Genomic DNA, 26,436 nt, shown 5'->3' on the forward strand with positions numbered 1-26,436 from the left:
TGGTTTACATTTTTTGTGGCTGTGCTCCTGCATTCTTTTTGATACGTCTTGCTAACGTAACCGGCTTGGTCCGAGATCCAGGAATTGCAGAATTCTCTCTCTACGCGTTCTCGAGCGAAATACCGGTCGATCGTCCAGACACTGCAGTCGAATGCAATTTCACCACGAATTCCACACGGAATTCCTGGTCCCTCGTCGCTGCCAGACGCAAGCATGCGTTACGGGAATGATTTTCTAACGGAGCTTGACGAGAAGACGGTTGTATTCAGCGAGATTTGATGAGAAAACTCAATAATGGTTGTGGCACTATAAACTCTCTCGTGCCGTTAAGTAAAGCTGAAAGCGATTACTACATGATGAATATATTTTAAATAAAATATACATATAAATAATTATAAAATGTTAGTTGACGTTATGTGCATTTATAATTAGCCGAGTGATATTTTTATAGTAAATTCTATTAATTTTTGTTAAGAGCAAGATGTTTATTAAGTTTTTTAAAATTTTCTACCTTAATTTTATATCACTCGATTACTATAATACACAAAATTTAGGAATTATCTTTGTAATCATTGATAATTATTTTAATTACTTGAATTATTTGTTAATCGTAGTTTTGAATTTTTGTGCCAAACCTAACTTGAATGTAATTGGCCCATCTGCTAGATGGATCGTGTTAATCAGATTGAGTAACAATTAATATAACGCAAATTATATTAAATTATTTATCGATAATATGTTTGTTATTAATAAATTATTTTTGAAATATTAATGTTTCTAAACTGTAGATATTGTCCGCGCAATAATTGTACTGTAATTAATTACGTATTATTAATTGTTACGGCGACTCACGTAGTGGTGCGGAATCTCGTTAGCTGCCATTAATTCGAACCTTCCGCCTTCACTACGGAACGGAATCGCCGCCGGAATGGATCGTCTTTTTGAGCGGAGCCCCTTTGCGTTGAAATAACAGGTATAATCGCAATTCATCCAGTATTTAATCACACGTCAGCGTTTACTAATCGCGTAGCGTAGATCGGGAATCTATTGGCGACTCGTTGAAACGGGTCTCTCGCGAAATTTTGCGTTTGATCGAAATATTATATATCGTTCGGACGATAGCGTCGGTTTTCGAACGTTCCACTTTTCCTAAATATTTAGTCGGGTCTTTTATTCTTACATTTATTTGGATTACTTGTATCGTTTATTCATATCGGGATGCAATATTTACGCGTACGATTGTTGCGAAGTACGAGAGCGATATTGCCTCAAAAAATAGATAAAGTTCTTGAAATGTTGCCGGAAGCAACAGGTGTAGCATTGCCGTTTGATGTGCGAAGCTACTCGCGAGATCTATCTTCTCATCTATTAGATTCTTCCATTTCGCCGTTTGCACACGACACGGCGAATCGTGGACAACGTAGGATCAAAGCGTTCTACCAAAAGACGAGCAATCGTCAACGAGATCGTGATTAACCTGCATCGTTGCGAAAGAGCATCGATCTTATTTTTGAAAGCTATTGGGTAAGTGCCGTACGAGTCCCATGCTAATAATTAATATTTTTGCAGGTTAATGAGGGTGTACAACTGCCTGTGCCACGAAGAAAATTCATGCGACATCGAGAGACTGACCACTGAGAGGAAGAAAGAAGAGGAGGAGAAGAAGGTAGAGCAAGAAGGAAGGTGGTTAGAGCAGATATCGGGTGCCGGCAGCACAACTATGAGGCGAGTATAATTATTCCGCTGAAAAGAAAGCCTAATGTCATATTTTTTTGATGGGTTTAATATATTTTATTAGAAAAAAAAATTTCCTTCCAGATGCTGTAATACTAATGCGATATTATTCTCCTTCCAATATTACTTTACTTATAATTTTATCTTGCTTATAATTGTGGTTAAATAAAGAAAAAAATATCCTCCTTATTATAATTTCCTATACTTTCCTAAAATGTCCTTATTTAAATAAACGAAAAAAGATATTAATATCAGCAATAATTGTTTTTTAAGATTGTTCAGATTATTAATTTGAATATATGTTTACAGATTGAGATGCTGCAAAGAGAGAGTTGCAGAGAGACAGAGTTGCAGAAAGAGAGAGAGAGACTTGCAGAGAGAGATAGATTGAGCAGTTTGCAGTATTATAATTTTGCTATTGTGCATCTTATTCCGGTAAGTGAAATTATTTTACTAATAATGATTATTATCGAATATTTTGGGATGTTTAAATAAATTTTATTATTATTAGATTTTTTTAAAATAAATATTTAAATACAAATTTTTTAATGGGTCAAACAAACATTCCAGGTTCTTAAATCTGTAACTTAAAATTTTATCACTTTGTTGATGAATTAAAAGTTCTTGATATAATGAAAATGATTGCATTGTAATATAAAATCAAGAAATGCTGTTATTGTAAAACTCATTATTTTGTAACAAATTGTTTAAATCTTTGTGTTATGCTAACAATTTTGTTCTACTAATAATGTTATTGTACGGGTAAAATTCTTTTGTTGTGGGTGCGTTGCAACACAGTCATAGCAATCAAAAATTGATTGCGAACGGCAATAATTTCACAGTTTACACTTTTGCTCGTTTCTCGACTGGAAAATATATTGTCTATCCTCTAGAGAAAAAAATCTCGACTGTTCTATTAACAATAATAATTAAACTATACAAAACAAGTCGCGGCTGTTGTTAAAAATACGAGTAATATACGTTTTATTAGTTTCACTTTGGAGTAGTAAGGAATATACATATATAATAATAAGATCGCGGTTTGCTGAAACGTAAAATAAATATTTTATTAAATCAGTTGTAATGATACTTAAAAGCTGTCTTAATTGTTATAGTTCTTTAATTCTTAATAATCTAAATGTTGTGTAAAGAGCACGTCAGTACTTGAGAAAATTTACTATTTTTTATCCTTTTATTTAGAAAACTTTAACGTAACTGATTTTCGGTATGATTGACGTGTGTATCAATTTACTTCGTTGTTTCCGACTCTTCCTTACACTTGATATTTTAAACAGGACGCGTACTTTTATATCAGTATATATAGCTCATATGTGTATGTATATACACGTTTATTCGCGATATTTACAGTAATTAGTATGGCGTTTAAATACATATAGGTACACTTTATTAAATAATAACAATTTAAAAAAATCGGTGCATCTGATGTTCTCAAACGTAAAATCGCAGATCGTAATATGACAAGTGGACAACAATGTTTATAATTGCGAGGACCAATAGCATTAAAAGCAGTGCAATAGACAGTACATATTATTGATTCACTTTTTCAAGCTGAATAATGACTATATCTTTTGTTTCTATGAGATATGCGTTTTTATAATTAACAAAGGGTATGGAGTAATTTAATATTGTGTATGGCTTAGGCTTTGCTGTAGATCACATGATAAGTCATTGTTATCAGTGGGCTTGCCATAGGGCTGTTACCTTTTTAGATGTGACTCAATGTATGATCGTCGTTATCACAAAATATATGTTGAGTCAAATAATCTATATACTTAACTATCTTATACTTAATTATACTTATTTTAAAAATATCCACAATAATTTATGTAATATCTTTTCACGATCAACAACGATCTTTTTAAGTCACATCTAAACGTGAACAGTAATTGTAATATCAATCGTTGCAACTGCAGGTAAACGCCGTGTACTTTAATATTTTCTTAAAACCGACTTAATTATTACAAGTTTTAAACTTTTAAAATAGTTTAAAATAGTTAAAATTTTTTACTAATGTTTTAGAATTGTTTTACGATTGAAATGAGATCAATTAGTACCTTCGAGTTCAGATTATAATATAACGTTAAGAATATAAACCATTCTTGTAGCTTATGTGTGTGAGATCGTTGCTATTTGATAAAGTTGATTTGTAAAACGAATGTAAATTGTCATAAATTGCACAGCTACGCCTTCGCCTGTTCACTTATTCGGTTCTTCACGATTTAAGATATTTGATACAAGTGTCCAAGCTTTAACACACTTTACGAGATCTTTATATTGCTATAAGTATTTCGGTATCAAACTGCGGTTGCGATTGCTAGCCTCCTATCCTTGTACCAAGATGCCCCGTTTTATTTTATCAGAAATCAAATTATTCGCGATGCAGTCTTGAGGTGTTCTCCTAGACAGTTGCACTCACTCTAAATCGTGATTTCGCAAATAGCGGATCGATTTGGAGATCGTTTTGCGCTGATGCGCTGTGCTCCGTCAAGTATTGACGGCCTGCCTGACAAACAGGTACTCTGAGAACTGTTGGCCCTCGACGCCTCCGCCGTTGCTTGCTACCACCCGGAAGCCGGCGTTTAGCAATCTGGTGATCGCCTGAACGGAGTTCAGTTTGCAATAACCATTCAGCGGGAACCGGATAACGTGACGGGCATCCTGTTGGTGCCAGGCAACGCCGGATCGCGCATCGATTACCGCCTGCGTTGTTTCCGGAAACACCTCGTCTAGCAGCGCTTGTCCTCCCGATAGCATCACCCGTTCGATCAAATCCGGGCTCACGTGTAACGCCACGCATTCGTAGTTATAATTGCCGTCGTTACCGCGCATTTTCTCAGGATCGCGGTTGCAGGGCGCAGTAGTACAGGCGGTCCCGCGGCCGAGCTGACCAGAAGGCGGCGGACTCAGCGAAAATGTGCTTGTCGTCGAACCGTTCTTTATGCGTTCCTTCTTCATTTGCTCCAACTGCCTGCACATGGCTGAAAGAAACAGAGAGACGCGTTAAGCTTGATGAGACTGTTCTTATATGAAAACGAAATAATTTTATTTTAACGAGTTTGTCGAAATGTATGTGAATAGCGGTTAGCACCCCGAGGGAATAATTTACATTACTTTATTTCTTTTTTTTTTTTTTATACTACTCGAACTTCTGCATTACTCATGTAATCGAGCAAACGACTACTTCAGATTTTGTTATTACTATTCCATTACAGCTGATTATAAGCAGAAGTCGGTCAAGAGAATTAGAAGAAAAATAATATATTGTGATATTAATAACGAAAGGTACGTTGTAATCCGTGGTCATCGTTTTATTACGAAACTGATGTGAAATCTGGTTTTCATATTGTTCTCATCTTACGTAAACGGTTCAGTTGCAGAACAATAAATAAAATTTAAAAAGAAGAAAGAAATAAAATTAATTACGCGCAATATCGAAGTATCGTGCTTCCTCTAGGAGTAAATCTAGGTCGGCAAAGTTGTCAGGTATCAGCAACCGGGAATTTCGCATAAAATTCAATATGTGCCGGAACATGCCACCATCTCTATCGATGAAGTAGTGTTGTTTCAACGAATCCAAAACGATAGGGATGCTGCCATTAAACAATTTCGCTAGTCTGGATTCTGGGTACCTGAAAAAAAAAAGAATTAGATTTTTAATTAAAGATAGACATTACGAAACGCTCGCGTCATTTACTTATGCCTCTTCTACGTTAAGCAAAACTGTTTTAAATTAATTAATTTTTAGCAATAATTTTTAATTACATATGTACGAATTTTATACAATGCTTGAAACATTTTTCGTTCTTTTAAACATAATTTATATAGTATACATTTATAAATTAATTATATTAATTTTTTTAGGTTGATTATATGTATAAAGAGAAAAGTAAATTGAATAATCGATAAATAGAGCAGTGCTCACAATGGTGGAAAAACTCGATACATTGAAGTAAATATTCATTGTAATATTTCGCATATTATTTTCTTTACAACGCGTTAACCTGTGTAGGAATGAAACGTAAACAAATCTCGGCCGGGCGGCGTACGTGCCTCGCGCGACGTGTTATTCTCCCACTCCCGCACTCTTTATCCGGAGGTCGAGTAGACCACGTGTAATTAACGTAGCTCCGTATGTGCCGAAAATTCGTACTATACTTAGTGAATTAAACTATCAGCTAACGCGAATTAGCTTCTGCGATAAATAATCTACACGTGGAGAGTACACGGTGCGAATACTTTTATAGAGTAGTCGTAATAACTTGAAATGCGGCAACTTTACTTTTCTGTATTTTATCTATAAATTCTTGAGGTATATCGATTAATTATTTATTTTATATTATAAAGAATTCACTCTCGTGTACGATCTCGTCGCGACGGGCCCAATATCTCGAGGACTTTATCTCAGCAAAGCTTTTGTTCTGTTAGGTTTATTATTCGAGCGCATGTGAGTGACTTGTGGAAGGCTTCGACATCCCAAACGTCCTGAGAGGAGGAGGAGGCCTAGGAAAGGCAACATGCTTCGGCGGAGCAACTTTAAGGTGAGGAGTACTTTTAATTTGCATAAAATTATTAACTTTTTGCTATTAGTCAGAATATTTGTTTTTTAGATTAGGTTGGCAGTCAGAAATAAGAGTTTAATTTGTATTAGTGAAGGAACAAATTTTTAATTCTAGAAAAATGTTATCTTTTATTAATCTTGTTGAGATAATCGATAAGTTTATTTTTTATTATTTAATTGGTAAACTAATTAAAAACGCATAAACATTTTTTTTTAATTGATAGATTATTTTAAGCATATCTACAATTTATATTTTCTATTTATGTTACAGTATCATCTCTGCTGAATAACTCCGCTGCTGCGCATCGAACCGGTGAGTCAAAATTATTTTTTTAACAATTATTAAATATTTAAATGTTAAAAATTTTTTAAAATTGTTAAATGAGGTTTATCTCTTTTTTTTTCTAAATTATTAAACACCGCGAGTCTATAATTTATCTGTATAACTCTTCACGAGATACAGATTGTCCGAGCAACTTTGGGTGGGATCATACTTTAATAAATGATACGTTGGCTGCACAGCGTTCTATTAATTGAGTTACGAGAATGAAATCTACCTTAGCAGATATTCAAATGCACATGTGTGCGTATGCATTTTGTAGTAGCAAGTCCATGCACCGTACGTATCACTTTTTCCGTCTTCTTTAGAAAGTGCCCGTGACATTTTCGAACGCGTTTCACAACACGTTCGCGAAGGCAGCATCGTTTAAAGTAGGCTGCAGCTAATCTTCTTATTACATATCTTTCCGCTATCGTTGCCGATACCGTACCCTTTCTATTCTTTGTAATTACATCTCGAGGCTAGGAATAATAACGTAATGTTTCGTTACACATTTAATTTCGTTGTAAATTAAAACAGCAAAACGATAAAATAATAAAGAGGGTTTTTGTTTTAAATATTTCACGATGGTACTTTTTATTCGCTACATTTTAAACTGGACTTTTCCAACGCGTTTGCTATTTTAAGAAACTTCAAATATTTCATCTACAATACTCGAAAGTAATTTTATGTAAAGCTTAAATGTTTTGGTACGTATATAAAAGAAAGATTCGAAAATGCGTGAATAATACAATATTCTGTGCTTTGTGGCGAGTAGTTAATAATGCCGCGACCCCGTGAACGAATCACACTTTATGAAATCCGTGTCAATCAGCTTCACGCACGCGTTTACTCGCATGTGTTCGCGGACGTGCCGAGAGCAGTGGGGTGTTCTGCATGCACCGCCGAAGGTTGTCGTAATTTAGCATATAATAGACGAATGCTCTGGGAAAAGGATGAGGTAGAGAACAGAGCCAAGAAGGAGGGGATGGGGTGGGAAAAGGAAAGAGACGTAATAGGGAAGAGGACGGAAGGAGGCGCACGGTTGACTCTGAGGACCACGAGAGAGGAAGAATCCACTCTCCTCTCCGTATCTCGTCGTTGTGCGTTATGGCACAACGAGGGGGAAATACCGAGGTAGGTACCTGGTACCCCCTCAGGCCGGTTCCCATACCTTCCACGGCGATAACATATAATAACGACGGCCTCATGGAGCCTGTGGGCGATCTGACTTTAGCGAGGAAAAGAGAAGAGAAGACACCGCGGGGTAGATACGAAGGTGTATACATATATACATATACAGATATGGAGAAGACTCTATCTCTTCTCTCTTTCTCTCTTCTTTTCTTCTCGTTCCCTCCCTTTATTCTTCGCCCTTTTTTTTTTTTTCTACTTTTTTTCCTCTCTCGTGGTCTCGCTTTCTATCGACTTCTCACTGATACTTTGACTTAAGAGGATAGAAAGAGAATCGCTGTCAGAACGGGGAAATGAGAATCTCTGGATTTTACCTCAAAGCGTGCGCAAAATTTTATACGGTATAGTTAATTTTCTATACAATATCGAAGCGAGTTATTGTAAGGGAAACTTTACTCTTCCTTGGCGAACAAACCCCTTCTCTTCCCTCGTCGCAATTGCCGTGGATAAATTAAAATTCACACCGTAATTCTAATCAGGAAAGACACGAATATGATATATTTTCTATTTAATTGATCATCACGTTGCGCCTCTTTTTATTTCTTATACGGAACAATTTTCGAGGATTTTCTTACGTCGAATTCAAGTCCAATAATATTTAAAACCTTAAGGAAATTTATAAAAAATCGAAACAAAAAGTTATTTTATTTTAAAAATAAATTTTGATTTTAAAACTCTTTGTACATGTTATATTTTATTTTCTAAGCACAAATATGTGTGGTCGTAAAAATAGAAACGGGCAGAAATCAAAGGAAAAGCGCTTGACTTTTTTTTTTTTTAATGGGGAGTAATACTGTTAAAAGAAGTTAGAAAGAAATATGTATATACGCTCGTAGGCCAAGGGCCGTCGTGGAGGTCGGGATGACCGAAGGGAGGTGATAGAGAGGAAGGAAACGGTACCGGGGGCGGGGGACGAGCACCGTGATTACCCGCGGCGATTTCTTGGGCCCACCGAGGTCCAATGGCGGGTCAGATCCGTTCGCTATGGGAAAACGCTAAACGATCGGCTCACATCACTCAGATTCCGCTCTGCTTTCGATGTATTCGGGATACGTATCGAGTCGCGCGCATTTTATTAGTTATATAATTTCCTCTCGGCAAATTTTAAATTAACTTACACCTCGAATTAAGAGTTTCACATTACAAATAGGATAGATTATTCTTGTTGCGCGATTACTCTGTCTTCAATTACTGAAAAGTGATAAATTACATTTATGAACGAAAATGAGGATAAGCAAACGTGTACGGTTGACGCATAGACGGACATACGTGTGAGCTAGAGAACGAGACGCGTCCGACAAGACATTCCGTTATATCTCGCTAAATTGCATGTGTCGGACTAGAGGGCGAGGAAATGACGACTTGGTACTTCACTATGGGATACCCTCGAGGCCCCTGTGCTGCCTTCTCGACCGGCAGGATGATCGACGATGTTTTAGGGATTATGTGATACCGGAAGCGTGGACTAATGATCGGCTATTACGTCATTCCTGTAAACGTTTGGTAGAAAATGTCGATACGCAACGATTAATCTTTCGCAAGGCACGTGGAGAATCCCGCGATATTCTTTCTTTAATCGATATTATTGACAGTACTGTTATTAAAGAAATTTATTCAGGAATTACATTGCATGAAAAAATTGAAAATAATAATAATAAAAAAATAAGATAAAATGAAATAAAAGATTAGGGAGGGCTATACCGAAATAAACATTTGCCGTTAGCTTATATGCATATATGTACAGGTGCTCGGAATTAATCTAAGAAATAGTTAGTCCTCAGTTTATGAGGCCATTACTTATTGTTGGTATATAAAGCTACCAACTCGTTACGATGATTTAATTCAAACAATTGGTTGATTGAATAGTAAAATAATAATGTGAGGAAACACAAGCGATGCAATCGCACGATAGAATTAAAGTAATTTAGTTAATACATTTTTAAACACGTCTGTGTAATGTTCAGCTCAAATATTGCTCCTTTCAACTTTGAAAATGCAATTACCGCGCATATTAAGTAAAAACAAATTATATTAGATGAATATGTGTTTTCGATATACAAAGCTGCGGGTTATCGCATAAATAGACATTTATTAATTAACATCTCGTGCTAGGTCGGTGGGTTGTTACGGGATCATAAACGTTTGGCGTTATTTTGAAATTGCCGATTATACACTGACGATTGAACTAAATTAATCAACGGCATGAATTTATTATTCGTGCGCATTATATTGACCTGTTTACTTCATCCATAACGTCGTACGGTATAAACGAGGCACCTAAATATGCGCAGTCTAATAGAAACTGTTCTATCCGTCGTGTTTATTAATGCAAACGAATCGTGAATATTTAATCACTTCTATCGCATTTCGGAGAATATATTATACTTAGCCAATATTCTCTTAATTAACCAAAACTTTTTGATTGCAAGAAATTTAAGTTTAATTTTGTCTTAAAAAATCGATAACCATTATCGTTAAAGAAAAGTAATTCCGTACTTAAAAAAAAAAACGTCGTTAAATTAAATCTGATTATGTTAGAAAAATTTTATCATTGAAAGTATTTAAAGAGAAGGAGTTTGATACGTAGTGTTGAAGCTTTACGTTTAAATAAATAGTCACGTATATTATTTTCGCCAAGTTTTCGAAAATATGTATTAAATGTTAACGTCAGATGATATCTTACGTTTATTCAACTATTTCGAGTTTCTCAGAATGGTCGATAAATTATTATTCGAGGACGTGTCTTCTAGCAATTGCGTCGTATTTATTGTTCTTCTTGTCGTGTGCTTCTAGAGCACCATCGTTAGCTGGCATAAAAGTAACGTCACGATCTTCGGTGCTAAGAATAATCACCTTAAGTATGAACTGCGTCAATGTCGTTAAGCGGCAGCTGTGATTTAACTGCTATAAATCAGTTGCACAAGTAATAGCACGGGGAAATACGTGGTCTCTCTTGCGAAACGATTTTAATATCATTTTAATGCGGGGGAAAGCTCCAATCGATGCGCTTATTCTGCTGTGAGATAATTAAATGCATACTAATGGGCAAGCAATATGACGCGATGATTGTCAAACGCGTAAATTGCGTAATATAGAGGTTGTAAATCTGTTTTGTCAAATGGTAGGTCTGTGCATGACTTCTGTGATGCTGATGATATTTCATATTATCGATACACAAAGCGAATAAACGGAAACATGCGTCATATCGTTAATTAAATCCGCGCGGGGTGTTTTAATGAAAGGAATGATTCCGGGCTTTTGCCCGTGAGCCGTAAGATTCGAAAAGTTTACTTTAAACAAAATATACAAGTGGAGGGAAATTAGAGTATTTTTGAAATTCTATTTCAAGTAATATACGATACATTGTTGAACAATACCGTTGTTATCGCGTTGATGTGAATTTATTATGCGTGGTTCTCTATACGTACGATGCGATCGAGGAAAGCAATAAGGTCACGTCGTGGAATGAAGGAGGAAGGTTCAACGAAGCGTATCGATAAAGATGCCAGCGCGAGCCGGGCAAGCCGTCGATTTTACACGATATTCATTTTGCACTCTTGCTAGTTTCTTGATACGCCGGCGACACTTATCCTGTCGACGTTTTCACAGATTAAATCACGGGTGTGTTCGCGATGCGCGCTGTAACGGTTCATAGAAAACGGACCTGTGCTCCACTAACTTTACTAACGATAATCCACGCATCGCGGGTAAATTTGTCTATCACGTACCGTCGTTAGCTTTAACTTTGTTTAGTTGCCTATCGATTTTTACGATTTTTAAATTATTTCGTTGTAAAATAGATGCGCCAACAATAAAACAATTAATCATTATTGAAGCAATGAATATGATTACGAAGTTAATACAGCTTATTTAGCATTTTTATAGCTTAATTTATTATACAGAAATTATTATAATATTACTGTTATCTCAACTTTTTTTATCTCTCGTTTTATCTCGACTATCTCTTATTAAAAATTGATACGGTAACATTATTATTATTATTATTATACGATAATGATTGATTAAACTGATTTTTTTGGGGTGGGTGATTTTTTATCTCTATATACAAGAGAAATTAAATTCTTCCGAAGTTTGCACTTGTTCTTATTTGGGCTGTTTGACAAAAGTGGTTGACAATATAGTATTAGCAAGCATAAGTGTATCCGTCACGACTTTCTCGCTCATTCATTATGGATAGTCTCGATAGAAACATCTTCGTAGCGAGTCAGAACTCATTGCCTATTCAGTTAACGAGACGAACGATAAGACTACCTGTCAATTATGATCAGCTTTCTCACGAACGCATCTATCGCGATTTACCGATGCCAGGATCTACTGTAGGCTGACGCCGTGCATTCGTGATCTTCTTGTGAAAGGAACGATTTTCTTCGTCGCTAAGCGCCCTGGATATTCCCTCGCGTCGAAGATAGCGTATTAGACTCACGTAACGAGCATTACTCGAAACGAAAATCACGAGGCTACGGCGGTATTTAGCAATTTAGATATTACGTCTATTAAGTCGCGGTTGTATATCGAGTTAAAATCTAATCTATTATATATGCAAGTAAAAGTTACGGCGCTGTTATGAATTTAAATAATCGAACGATATTAATTTATTCTTCGCAATAACGCGGAGAGGAACGATTCGAGGAGTTAAGAGCGGACGGCATAAAGTTTAAGCAATGATACTTTGCGCTGATTATTTTAATCAAAAATACGTTTGATATGAATTCAAATCGACCGCGCGTTTTATTATTAGATTTATTCTCGCAGTGCTAGAGGTTTATTTTATACCAGTTGGAATCACACAGAGAGAGTATAATACTCATGGATTTTTCTTGTCGAAGCAAAGAGGATATCTGCAGGGTGATACTTGGAGAAGATTAAAACCCTCTCTATAAGCAAAGCGCAGTTGTGCTTTCACGTTACGTCTCTTTTATGCATAAAGTGTACGGGCACATCGCAAATAGCCTTTGGACACTGCCGGGCACGGTAACGGTGTACCTGATTGCGGGCGATATGTTCTCAGAGATATTGCCCGGTACGAACATCCTGGAGCGTTGTCGATGGTCACGTTTCCGCGATCCGGACATCACGCTCCCTTTCTACTCTCTCACTCGCTAGAATTTCTTCGTGCCGCTTAAAAGTCACCCTATGCAGTGCTTTCGTGGAAAGTCCACGAGAGATATTCGTTTCCGATATTAGCATAAACTCCCTCGACTCGCCGTTGCTTTCTTCTTCTTACGTCGGATAAAATCCTTCCACGCCTATCACTTTTTTTTTTTTTGAAATTCCCCCTCTGACTCTTTTTGCGAAATGCAAAGTCTCGATAAAAATTCCGTTTATGAAATTCATTCTCGAGTCGTTAACGTTTGAAACGCTTCTTAACGATAGGGATTAAATTTTTATGGCACGTATTACGTCGGAATCGTTTCATTTCTTGACCTTGGATTGTTAGGGATTTTAAATGAACGTATCCTTACTTCGTTAAAGTCTCGAGGGAGGATGTGTATATCGTGCCGCCGACGTCGATGTGAACCGGTGCGGTGTATCTCGAAGCGGCCGCTACGCAAGGAATACCGGTCATCTTCTGATTGTAAGCCGGGGCCGCCGGCGTCGGCGGTGTTGGCGACGAGGAATTCGACATCGTGGGCGAGGTGGCCGGTGAACTGCTTGGCGACAGCAATCTGCGAAAGACATTTCATATTAGAAACAATAATCGCGGCTCGATAGTTAGAGTTTTCTGTAGAAAAGTTTGCGTATCTCGTCGTAAATCATGGTACGAAAAGTCGCAAAAATATGTTTGTGCTATTTTTTTAATTTTTAATATTTTTTTTTTAAACAACAATAATACTTGTCATATTTTACATATTTATTGCTTTTGGTACGTGGATTTTAAATAAAAAATATATCATTGAATTAAATAATTTAGCAACTACATTTCATATCGTACGATTTTAATTTTCCTGCTATTCATTCTTTGTAATTTTGTATTCTAAGCACGGTTAAGAAGCCAATCAAACGAAGGCGAACCGTGAGCTATGAAATCATGATTTACGACGTATGAAATTAAATGACGTTTACGAAGGGAGGATTTTACCGAGTTATATAACTTTTTCTCGAATACACTATTCTGGGACGACTTATATTGGAACTTGGATGTAGACTTTACCTCATTTTAATTTGAGCGCTAGGGAACATATTGCGTTGCGCCGACAGTTCTGCCTTCGCCTCCTTCCCGTCGGCCTCACATTTCCGTCTGGAATTAAAAAAACATACGGATATTAGTTGTACGCATTGCCAATAAAAAGAAAATAATAAATGTAAATTCAGTAAGTGAAACGTAAAACGTACGCGCGAACAACGTATTTCTATACATATAACTGCAGCATATTCTTAATGCATTAGTTTTTTTTTTCTCTCTCTCTCTCTCTCTCTCGTGTCATTTATTGAATTAAACTTTATATCGGTTGAAAAAGCTTCGTGTAACATTTGTCGTGAATTAAAACTGAATCCGAACGTATTAAATTTTCATTGTGCGTACAACGCTTATGCCTTTTATAGCCGTAACACAGGTGTCGATTTAACGTATCGATCCTCACGGCTGGTCGCGAACGGCGCGGCGATAACACTAGTTTAACGAGCCATTGTTTTTGGCCAAACATCGGCAATGCTGAATCGACTGAGAGCTTGGAACATTAATGCGAAATTCTCATATGCATTAATAAGGCAATTAGTGGCGAAACAATATTTGGCGGGCGCTGGTCGGCTGGCCGTCCAAGGGTATTCTTTTAAACGCGCTTTCAGTGGAAAGGGTGGTTGGTTCGCGAGTTAGAGGTACCCCCTCGAATTTTCATTACTACGTGCTTGTGAAAGGCCAGCACATTATTAGCTATTATCCAAAGGTTTGCTTTGCATAGCATAATGCGTGGTTTTTGCGTTAAATACGGCCAAGAGAATCTGACTCTCCGTTGAAAGAAATCGATAAGAAATAGTGGAAGCAGATTAAAAGTTTATTTAATTATTATAAATTGCATATAAACCATCGTTTCCGTCGCGCGTCACCTGCCGCTCGTATAAAAGAGATTTATTTTTAACGCACTTTTCAAACGTTACATCTTGATCAAGCAATATCTATTCGAACGGTTGTAATTAGCTCCGCGGTTAAAAAATTAGTTAATCGCGAGTCAATATCGAGATACGTAACTATCTTACAATTAGTTCCGTCTCGTCCGTAATATGCACGTATGCCGTGACAATGACGAAGACGGGTAGAAGGGACGCGTTTAGCCCTCGCGATACTCGTTTTCCACCGTCTGGCTAAAAATTGGCGATGGTCGGCGCGTGAGGGGGTACCGGTTTTCTCCTCCACCTACCACCCTCGCCCACATCGGTCCGCGCCGTTGCGGTGCATCGCCGCGGGAGATGCCGCGAAATGCGATGTAGCGCCTTTTCTCGGCCGCGCTGCGAGAGGTCGTCGAGCGATGCCTCTCTTTTGCTCTCGGAGGTAGGGTACCCGGCGCAGCGCGGCGATCGTCGCAAGTCGGACATCGGGTAAAGGAGTAGAGTAAGAGATGGTCTGGAGCCGGCGGAGGCGGACGAGCAACAACGGCCATCACGGCCGCGCTCAGTGCCGCGGGCTAATCGGGAGAGATTTATGTAGAGCTATGCATTTATGAGTATAGAAACGCATACTTGCATACGGAATTAATTCGCGTTATTGTTGTGATCTTTAGCGCGGACGAGAGATCGATCATTGTCGTTCCCTTGCGTGGAAACACGTGTCGCCGGGATACTCGTCGCGCATTAACGGCATCGCAGCGAAATTAATGGGCTTTGACGGCACTTCAATCATATTCTCCGTGTTTGAAAGCAAGCCTCAATGTCACTTGCGAGCGAGATGAAAAATTATTTGATGACGCCGTTGCATTAGATAAAGCAAAGAGAAATTTTTACGTTTCTTTTACATCTTTCATTTAATTGTTTTGTTATATACTTATATATATTTTTTTTTTTTTTTTTTTTTTTTGCTGCTCGACATCAATTTGATATCAGCCTTTTCGCGCTTATTTTTAAATCACTTTATTGGACGACACTCGAAGGCGGAAAAAGATGGGAGGAAAATTAATTTAATTTTCTACGAGATGTGGTTTTGATTAGAGCCTCGTTGAAAATGGCGTTATCAGGTGTATTCATAATACAGCGTTGAAATGACCGGCAGCGCCGACGAAAGAAGAGTCTAAAGCACGATATAGCTATAACAATGGCGATGATCATCATGGTCGTTCGTGCGCCTCAGGGCGATTGGTTCGTCGGTATACGAATGTACATTATGGTCGACGTATCGAAGCCACTCTGCGCTTAACATTATGCATAATTACAAGCGTAAAATCGACAATTAATTAAATACAGAAATTAGTATTTACATGCGTAGCAAACAATTTACGTAAATAATTCGGGAGGCTGTCGCTTTCGTAGTAAGATTAACATTCAAAACGTTCGACTAGGCTCAACTAAATTGTGTCTGGCACATTGCGCGCGAATGGATTTTCTAAGATTCTTGCGTCGCGAATTGCATCGGGAAGAAATCCTAGAACGTGGAAACCGCGACGATATCCGCAATAACGTCCATTGCAACGTGGCGATGCCTCGAGCCAATTGTATCTCGTACGCAGATAGTTTTATTGCATGCATACATCCGCGTATGCGCCAGCGGCTACGCACACGGATAAAGATAGGTGGAACACGGAGGGTACACAATTATAACTTACTATCTGTACGACTGCTGCGTAATGCAACTTCTTTGTTAATGTGACGTTACAAACACACAACGTATTCGAATAATCTTCGATAAACACCGCAATATGCAACGAAGATACTCGACGTTTTACCGATTGTATCGCCTGAAATGGACCGATAGGATTTAGTGCTGCCGTAAATTTGCGAGGCAAGCCCTCGACAAGCTATTTAGACTCGATGTATTCATCTAGCTTTAATAATATCGTACGTAAAGTAGACGACGAGGAGAAACGCAGGAGGCGAGTGGCCAAGCTAGTTTGCGTCAGCAGGCACGCGTCCGGTGTCGCGAAGGCGAAAAGCGTTTCAACGTGAAGGGCGTGAAGATGCAACGTCGTCGCCTCTCGAACGTCAAATTAGAAAGGATGCCGAGGGAGAAGTAGGAGACGCGAGTCGCGACGTGTCCGCAACGACACCGTGATATCCGCGTTATTACCCGAGGCCATCGCGCGGAGCCTCTTACCCAGATACAGTTCTGATACGTATGCACGAGCGAGCGCCAACGACCACCGACACAGGCAGCAAAACGTATAAATTCGCGTTAAGGTGATCACAGCCCGAGGATACGGCGAGGCGGCTAACACGCGCTAAGGACGCGCGCGTGCACGATGTCGTGCGCAGAAGAAGAGCACTACTAACTTTACGTGGACGTTTAATGGCCCGAGGACGTCGGCGTATGCAAATTTCAAAGCGATCTGTTACATCGGACGACGATCTATCATCGGGAAAGCCAACCGACGCGAAAATGAGCCAACTAGCGCGAAAAGTTCCAATTAATCGTAATTAAAAGATATACGTACGTATAATATGCATACGAATAATTTGACAAATAAGAATTAATGCAATTGCGAGTCGCAAGTGACAGGGAGGCTTTCTTAAATACATTACTAAAAATAATTACGCGCGATGTAAGTTTGTATCTGACGATCAAACGTTCCAGAATGGAGTCATCTATTTATTAAAAAAAGAATACAGTCTATTTGATCAAGAAATTTGGTTTCACGGAATATCACATTACCCGAGCTAACATATGAAACAAAATATTGAACTTTCCTACGTATGCGGATGATAAATTTTAATTATAAAAACTGTACTATCGATCTTTTTGAAAATCTTGTCTGTTTATATTCGTGCGGGTACAAAGCTAAAATAACAGAGACATCAGACGGAACCACAAAGTGATGAAATGATACCGCATGTGAATTCATTTAGACCAGTCGACTGGATTTCCCTCTGGTGATTTCATTATGAGGGCCAGTCAGATCGGCTCTCTCTGAATAATATTTGTAATGGATCCATTTGCAAACGCGCACGAACGTTCGAACCGCAATGTTATTAACGTCATAATCTAGAAAACATAATCTTTGCACCAACCAATACATTGATTTTCTCGAAATAATTTGATATTCTAGAAATTTTCCAAATTATCAGGAGGCTACGTTTATTTAAATATTTATATTCTAGAGTAACACAATTTATCTATATATTTCGTAAAAGTTGCAATGAAACGTAACGTATGAAGTCGATACTTATTACATATAATAATATTTGTTTATAAATCAGTTCTAGATTGATTAATCGAATGAATTTGTATATCCAGCATTCCAGTAGCCACGTATTAGTATGAACACACATGTACTTTGATTGCCCATAATTCTATATTTACGCAAGGAATGCGTTGTATATGTGTGTTAGACATATACAAATTAGGGGAAAAATTGCTCGGGTAATGTTGCATTCTGATAAATAATGAGCTAGAATATTAATAATTGGGATAAAACTCTAAAATGTCTGGCTTTTTTCGCGACAAAGAAAACAATATTAATTAAACACTCGAAATATTTTTAACACCGAAAATTCAAGTTGCACTATCTTATGAAATAGTCTGATTTTTTTTTTGCGCAGTTGAAAGAATTAATATAATATAAAATTTTTACGCAAAAAAATATCTCTGGCAAAATTAATGTCAAAATATAAATTCTCAAGTAGTTTATATTGTTCGCAACGATGAAATTAAGAGATTATTTAGATAATCGTTCGGAGCTTTTCTGCGTTGAAAAAATAAGCATTATATCACGAATCGAACAACGGATCTGTGGTTTTAACTTTCCCTCGTTGATTGCTTAGTAGTTATACTCGCGAGACCCGTGGCATTCCGATAAGTGCATCAAGCTACCGCAATCCAATTGATTGATGGATCGATTCATTTCTTCACGGCGATTAACAACCTCGTCGGCGGATTTTCAAACGTAGGCGCGATGCTTTATCATCTGTGTTACCTAATCTTTATATTAGGTAAACGTTGTATTATACAAAACGCATTTGTAAAAACACAATACTTGATTTATTTTCATGACGTGATACAATTTGCATTTAATGTCATTTATTTGTATTTATACTATATATATTATATAACATATTATACAAAAAAAAAAAAAAAGAAACATATTATTTTCGTAAATGTAATAAATCTAAATAGACGGAAATACGGGAATCGATTCTGCAAATGCTCACGTCTGATACCATTTTAATATTTCATCCGATACGAAGCCAAAAATGATTTATTATACGTATAATATGACGCACGTAAAATAACATTAATGTAACATAATGAATTAATATTTAACGTTTATTTATACACGTTCTTAATTGCTCTGAATAGAATTTATTACGCCTTGAAGATTTGATTCTAGCCCTCTGTATTTATTAATAGAAAGAGGGAGTTTCGTATCAATTGATAATCAGCTGACACAAGATAATTTCGCTAGAGCAAGTATTAACGGGCATTGTATTTCGTTATTTGCACTGCCGTCATTTTTAATTCCTCCGAAGTCATGTTTATTTGTACTTAAAATTTTTACACACTTTTATGTCGTTATATCGATCGTAAATTGCCTCGCGGAAATTTAGCATAATTATCGCTAATATGTTGAAAGCCGTTTGAACGGTGAATTCAACGAATAATCGCGCGGTGGTTGCCGGAGAAAGCTTTTATAATATTAATTGCTATCCCAATCGGATGCTACTCGTGTAACAGCGGTCGTCACGCTGTAAGCCGCGCGTTTGTGTGTGCCTTGTTAAGGTTTTCAGTTGCAACGGTGCGCCCCGCTGCTGTTCCCGTGCGCGAGTCCTTTTCGTTACTCCCGCATTTACCACCTGGTACTTCATTACTGGAACGTCACTTGTCGGATACAAACGAACGATAGACGGAACGTGAATAGTTGCCGGCTACTAGAGAATCATTACTCGCGAAATTATGCGCACTTGTTTCAATTGCACGGCCACTTATTGCCCCACACAGGCTCTAACGATCGTTAACGACGGATGTCGTTATACCTAAACAATAATCGCACTTTGTATTTAGCACTTATGTCGCTGTTTATAAGCGAGGAATTTTAAGTTTGTTGGGAAATAATTGCAGTTAAGCGATGCCGATAATTAATCGGATACGTTTTGTCAAACTGCACACTCGAAATTCGTCTTTCATGACCCTCATACGCAATTCCATATCCCGAATCGGCATTAGACTTGTCAAACGCGTTGTACGAGGAAATATGTAAAACACGTTCGCAATAACCGCAGTAATTATCACGAATCCCGGGAGTGTACGTCCTACACGTGCGTTTCCTTCTTATTTAACGTACGCGAAGACGCGAGAAAAAATAATTCCTGGCGCAGGACATCGGCTTGCTCGTAGACGTCTCGCCAATGTAAGAATTCAGACGCTACACGCATCGTCATACCGCGCCGTGGGCGTTTTATCTCGTTCGATGCGTTCGCCCGCGCTTATTTTTATGTTATTTCATCGAGCGCGTCCGGGACACGCGAAGCGAAGGATACACGCTCGAATATAAATGCGCGAGAGGTGCGTATACCAGCCGCGGTGTAAATCTCTTTTTCTCTCTTTCCTTCTGCCGCGGCTCTCTCGACGAGGTGCCTCGACGGTACCGGCTCGTACATACACCGAGGCAAGTATGTGCCTATCTACCTACGAGCGGTTCTTACATCGTTACTTGCGCCGGGCAACGTACCTGCCTACGTAACGCGGACCCGCGGCCTGTTCCGTTGCCGCGAAGCCAAAGAGGCACTCCCGACACGCGCCAATGCATGTCTTGCTCCATTTCATCCTCGCCTATTCCCACCACTTACTCACCTACTTACCCTACGAGACGGAAACTCTGACCGAGACGACGTGCATTAGCCGCCGCGGACAGGAATTTCTTGCGCCGCAACGGCGAGTAGGTATATCGCAACACGTATTATACTCGTCGTGACATAGCCAGGTGTTCACCTGGCGCGGACAGATTTTAAGAAACTCATTGCGCGGAAGCGCTTTTTTTATATTTTATTTTTATTTTTTTAACTAAAACTGAATTTATAATAAATCTTAATTATTAAAAAATACCATATGCTTAGGCTAATAATAACGTTTATGATAATTTTTTCACTTGTAGCAATTACGCGCACTTCACTTTGAGTGTACTTAATACACGACAATGTGAATCTTGTTTGAATAGCAGATTTCTTGTGAAATATTGATAGATTGCCAAGTATGACTCTTAGAAATGTGTTTAAAGGTTTATTTTTACCGTTCGTTATGTCTTCATCCTATTTACATAATTGCATTCGCAAAGTAAAGTTTATAAATAATTGTAAAGATTTTTGAAAATTAACACATTACTTTATACAGTTGTATATCTAATTCTTAACTGCAAATACACGATCTAAAAGTAAATGCAGTATTAAATATCAAGCGCGTTATAATGTAATTGCCAGGTAGGATTTTAATTAATTTAACTATGGAGGGTAATTACATATCGTTGATGAATTTATTTTTGCTGCGGGCCGTATCCATAAATAACGTATTTTCAGAAAAGAGTTAATTATTTCGGGTTTCACTACCTTTATTTTATTTACATAAAGTACACATTGATCTATATGTAGCCGCAATGTAATTGCAGGCTTAATGTAATCAGCGATCAGAGATATTTTATACATTTCGTCCAATAATATGTAATATGTACGCGTATTCATTTATTTAATGAGTTTCGATACGTTTTTTATATTTTTTATATTTTTTTTTTCTTACGACGTAATATTAATTTACAATTCTCGTAAAAGCACTTGTCCCTTTAACATATATTTCACGGTGCGTTCTCGTTCTGAATTGATTATTATTTTGCAGAATATGATAAGAAAAATATTTTGTACGGTAGTATAAAAATAATCGTGTACGTTATGTGATGTAGCTTATGTTAACTTTAGTCTTCTTTCTTTCAACGCATGCGAGGTATATTCGCCGTACCATTAAACGAGAAATGCTACATATGAGAAACAATGTGTTCGGAATGTTAAACAAAATTATTTGCGGGATAGTTATGCGAGATTGCGGGTTGTGTTATCGGTTAACACTCGGGTTCGTTCGGTTTTTGAGTTAACGAGGAGAAGAATCGCGACAGAATTATGGCTGATTGGAGTAGTCTGGACGGGATCAAGGATAGTCCAGAAGACGCGCGCGCGATCGGTCCACCTAGTGGCCCATTCGTCGTTCGCGCAAACATACGTACACGTATATTCGGGGCGATATCTCGGACGAGGCAAAATATTTACGAGAAAATTTCGCCGTGGGTGGCGCGGCTTCATGAATAATTTCGGTCCGCAGGAGACTCGTCAGCCGCGGGCTATGTGCTCGGGGCGCACGGTTCTAATTACGGCAACTGCAGAGCGCGCGTCTGCGCCCCCGGCCATCCCTCTAGCCGGTTTCCAACCTCCCTTTTCCTATCCCAGCACAATTTCCACAGAGCCCACATCCGTTCTGAAATGCTAGCAATCCTCCTCCCCCTGCGGCCCCTTGCCACCCTGTCTCTCTCTCTCTCTCTCTCTCTCTCTCTTGTTCTCTCTCATTCTCTCTTCATCTCTCTCGTTCGTCCTCCGCGTTCCACGCGCTCCGTCCCTCGTTCCCTCTCTTTTGTAGCTCGAGGTGCACATCGACTATTACGTTGCAACCAATTTTTGAAAAGTTTCCGCGGTATGTATATATACGTACATATGTATATGTATGTGTATATATACATATAATAACACACGTACACATATACATATAATATAGGTTCGTACGTTTAGGGAGAAGCAGAGTTCGTCACATTAGATGGACGAGTTTGTGGTTTAATGTGCAGAATTGCGGAACATTTATTAATGTGACGTATGAGTTTTATAGCGCTTCAGTAACTTCTTTCTCTTCTCGATCATTACATGGAAGCGATAGGTAATTAAATTACGGTACGGCTGTGTACGATAATTATCGTTCGTATTATGCTGGTTCGATGCGTGAAATTGCGTATCTTAATCTTAACTAAATGGTACTAGTCTCCATCGTAAACGTTAAACGCGCATTGATTCGCAATTCGTTGCGTCCATATGCTAAGTCAGCAATGAAAGATGAAATGAAGAAGGAGCGTATAATCAACGTTCGAATCACGCTTTCCACGTTAACTGTTTAATTAAAACTATTCCCGTTAATCGTTTACAAATGATCGCAATCATATAATTACAGCGTGTATTAAAGCTCAACATTTTTTTCCACTTTATTAATATTTATATTAATATAATTATAAAATGTAATTTATTTATACTTGAACATTTTTCTATCTGTTCAATTTCTTGTGTATAATAGCCAATTATTTAATTATTCATGAACGGTACATTTGCTCTTCGGATTTCATAGTTTATTGTGTCAAGACGAGAAGCGCACTGATCGTGAGACTCCGTTAGTCACGAATCTTGATATGATACAAGTCTTGCAACTTGCACGACCTTGCACTAACGCAATTGTAGAATTAAATCAGTTTATAAAGTAGACGTAATTCAGAAATACGTAATCACAAGGAAAACTTTAAAAGTTTAGAATATAAGGCTCAATATAAAAATAATAAGTATGAGATTAGACCATTTTTATCGATTTAACTAAAATTTTTTATCTTTCATTATTACACGTTGAAAAAGTAAAATTATTTATATCTATTTTAAAGGCATAATAAAGCCACAGTTTTTATTTTTAGCTAATTGCAACGCGTAATTTATTTCGCTGCGGAATGATATGTGAAAACTTTTATGTAACTATCTTCATTTAAAGCCGCCTATTTGCATTGCGCACGATTATTCGGGACGCCAAGTGCATAATTGATCGTAACTATTGTTCGATGACGGTGGAATGCGACGAATGATTGAGCAATTGCATTGTCCCGCCACGTTTCTAAAGGCACCGACACCCTCTCGGACGACTGGCATAGATTAAACTTTCTTCACCCGCGGTGTTGCATGTGTGAGATCAGATTGACTTTCTATCGACTTCACTTTAACTCAGTCATATTAAATGCCTTGAGACGCGCGCGCGCGTAATCATTTGGGGTCCACAATTTTATAATGTTCCTTCCGCGAAGAGAAACTATCGCAATGAGCATTTGAAAAATGACAAAGAGATGGTTGTTGGATTAAGATTCTTAAGCTTCTCAGTTTCTCACACAAAAATAGAAGGCCTTAAGAAATCTAGAGATCTAGCCGGAATATAAAGAACAGATAAAAAAAATAAATACAGCTCGCGGCATGCAATTTTAAAATATACATAAGTACAAAAGAATAGAAATTATAGGAAGTGGTCAGGGTTTTTATGTGTGAAATTGTTACGCGAGACCATTTGATTTTCAATGACTGTTTCTGTTATTAAATTCATCTCTACATTCGTTAGAAACCAAACTTTCCGTACTGGAACGCTCTTGGCTGCGCCTCGCGGGTTACAAGCGACATAATTAACTACGTGAAAGTATACCATTTCCATGCATGAATATCAGTTTATCACGCGACGTTTCCAAGGCATTCTGTACAAAAGAACGAGAGAAATAGGTTTTTCTTTTTCTTTTTTTTTTTTTTTAGATATTTTCTGCATTAAGTATCACCGAGTAACATATAGTTTCTTTACCCGGAAGTCTTCGATCAGGAAAGCAGTCGTGAAAAAGTACGAACAGCGTGCCGTAAAAATTTGCAAGCAAAATTAAAATGAGTTTAATAAGCGAACGTTTTCTCGGAGCGATACTTGAAGTAACGTAAATAAATGAATAATTAGGATTAAGTTTTCTATAAATTTGCGTAGCGACAATTATATTCTCGAGACATACTTGACGTAAGATGTAAAGAGTAAAACGAATGCATGAGTTACGTCCTTGTTGATCTTAAGATAATAATACCGAGGATTAATTATCGCGTCTAAAGTTTATGTCAGAAAGCAATCGTAGCTCTGGCCGATGCAATCATCGTTATTTGAATCGCGTTATTATATTAATCTTGTAGTTCTACTTCTATTTGAGCGCATAACGCAAGCTTGTTGAATTTATCGCAATTTCTTTCTTTATAATTAAATACCTTGACGAATTCGAGGATAGGCAAGTTGCATTTTGCAACGAGTTTTCACGGGCGCGTTTCGCGTTTTCCCCAATCGCGAAAAAATTTACCTGCATCGCGGCAAGTGTTGAGAGCGTTTCTGCGCTTCCGCGATCGTGTCGAATAATTATAAATCGTGACTCACTCACCGTTTCTGGCACGTGGACTCCAGGTTGACGGCTATTCTCGTGTCCACGGCGGCGAATTGGAGAACCCTGGAGTCCCGTCGCGCTCGCGGAAATTTTTCACTATCTACAAAGCACCCGGACGGAATTTTCGCGAGTATCTCCAGATCTCGTGTCGCGCACTGGAACCACGTGGTTGCATTCACGTGTCTTCTCGGCCGAAGGACAAAAGTGGCGCGAGCCACCACCGCGCACCACCGCGGCTTTCGTTAAACTGCATACGCTCTCCGCCGTTGCGGTGCGGTCCTCGCGCTGATCTCCTCGTACTACCTCCACCATTCTCTCTTCCACCACCACCGACTATCGTCGTCCTTTCCAACCATCCTACATCAACCCGTCTTTGTCCTGCGAGCTTGCGGCGTTTCGGCAAGCGCCTCGAGCTTTCGACGATTCTCTCCACTCGAATCGCATTGCCGCGCGCCGGTTTCAACCCTCTCCGTGCATTTTGACAGTTTCGGTTAAATGTATAGCGATCGCATTTGACAAGTTTATCATTTTTATACGTCTCTTCTTTAAATAAAAATTCTGTTCTTTTGCATCGGTATTTTAATTCTATTTTAAATACGACTCGCAACGAAATTTTGCATGAAAACGTTATGTCATTATTTTATAATCTATAAAAAATCTACGTGCAATATTTTCAAATATTATTCTATATTAATACTTCACTAGAAATAAATTATTGTATAATATAAAAATGATAAATTTGTAAGATTGATGATTTTGATAAATGTCACGTTACTGTTCGTGAAACGATAAGTTAAGCGAGTAGAATCTTTTAGCTGTTATAAAGCAGTTAGATATTTACACTTATAGTTACGTAAGTACCAGAACAAGAATAGATAAATCTCTTGACCACGTAGTGTAACCTTTGCAAATGACATCCACTCGCATCGGCCGTTCGCATAATATTACCAATAATTTTTCTTCGAGCGATCAGAATTATCCTCGCTGTAAGACGGTATAATTTGATTAATTGACTATGAAGAAATATAGGTAGCGTAGAAATGATATTATGCAACTTAAAAAAAAAATAGAAACAATTTCATTTGACAAATATCTCTCGGTGAAAATAAAAGTTACAAAGTGCTTCGAAAAGAAAAATACGTAAAACGGTACCGTTTACGAAAATAATGTCCATAATTTATTCGCGAGTTTGTTTCGAGGAGTAATTTTTGGCGCACCTGTGCGTCGAC

At 38.0% G+C, this 26,436-nt stretch overlaps 1 protein-coding gene across 1 annotated transcript; it reads right to left on the reverse strand.

Annotated features, from left to right (window-relative positions):
* Window positions 1-2,076: 2,076 nt before the first annotated feature.
* Twz (BTB/POZ domain-containing protein twz) lies at window positions 2,077-25,597 on the reverse strand. Its single transcript, XM_070662782.1, has 5 exons — window positions 25,205-25,597; window positions 13,999-14,085; window positions 13,310-13,513; window positions 5,179-5,384; window positions 2,077-4,733 (listed from the first exon to the last, which is right to left on the reverse strand). The coding sequence occupies exons 2-5, from the start codon at window positions 14,025-14,027 to the stop codon at window positions 4,240-4,242; spliced, it is 933 nt and encodes a 310-aa protein (XP_070518883.1). The 5' UTR covers window positions 14,028-14,085; window positions 25,205-25,597; the 3' UTR covers window positions 2,077-4,239.
* Between the last annotated feature and the right edge of the window lie 839 nt (window positions 25,598-26,436).

This window comes from Cardiocondyla obscurior, linkage group LG10, assembly GCF_019399895.1.
Source record: "Cardiocondyla obscurior isolate alpha-2009 linkage group LG10, Cobs3.1, whole genome shotgun sequence".
NCBI lineage: Eukaryota > Metazoa > Arthropoda > Insecta > Hymenoptera > Formicidae > Cardiocondyla > Cardiocondyla obscurior.

What these genes read in the sequence shown, in the direction of transcription:
- Twz (XM_070662782.1), bottom strand. Translation starts at nt 14,027, where the DNA reads ATGTTCCCTAGCGCTCAAATTAAAATGAG. An exon ending in AGCGCTCAAATTAAAATGAG is followed by an intron (nt 13,514 to 13,998) that starts GTAAAGTCTACA and finishes TGTCTTTCGCAG; the next exon opens with ATTGCTGTCGCCAAGCAGTT. An exon ending in TCCCTCGAGACTTTAACGAA is followed by an intron (nt 5,385 to 13,309) that starts GTAAGGATACGT and finishes TTTTTTTTTCAG; the next exon opens with GTACCCAGAATCCAGACTAG.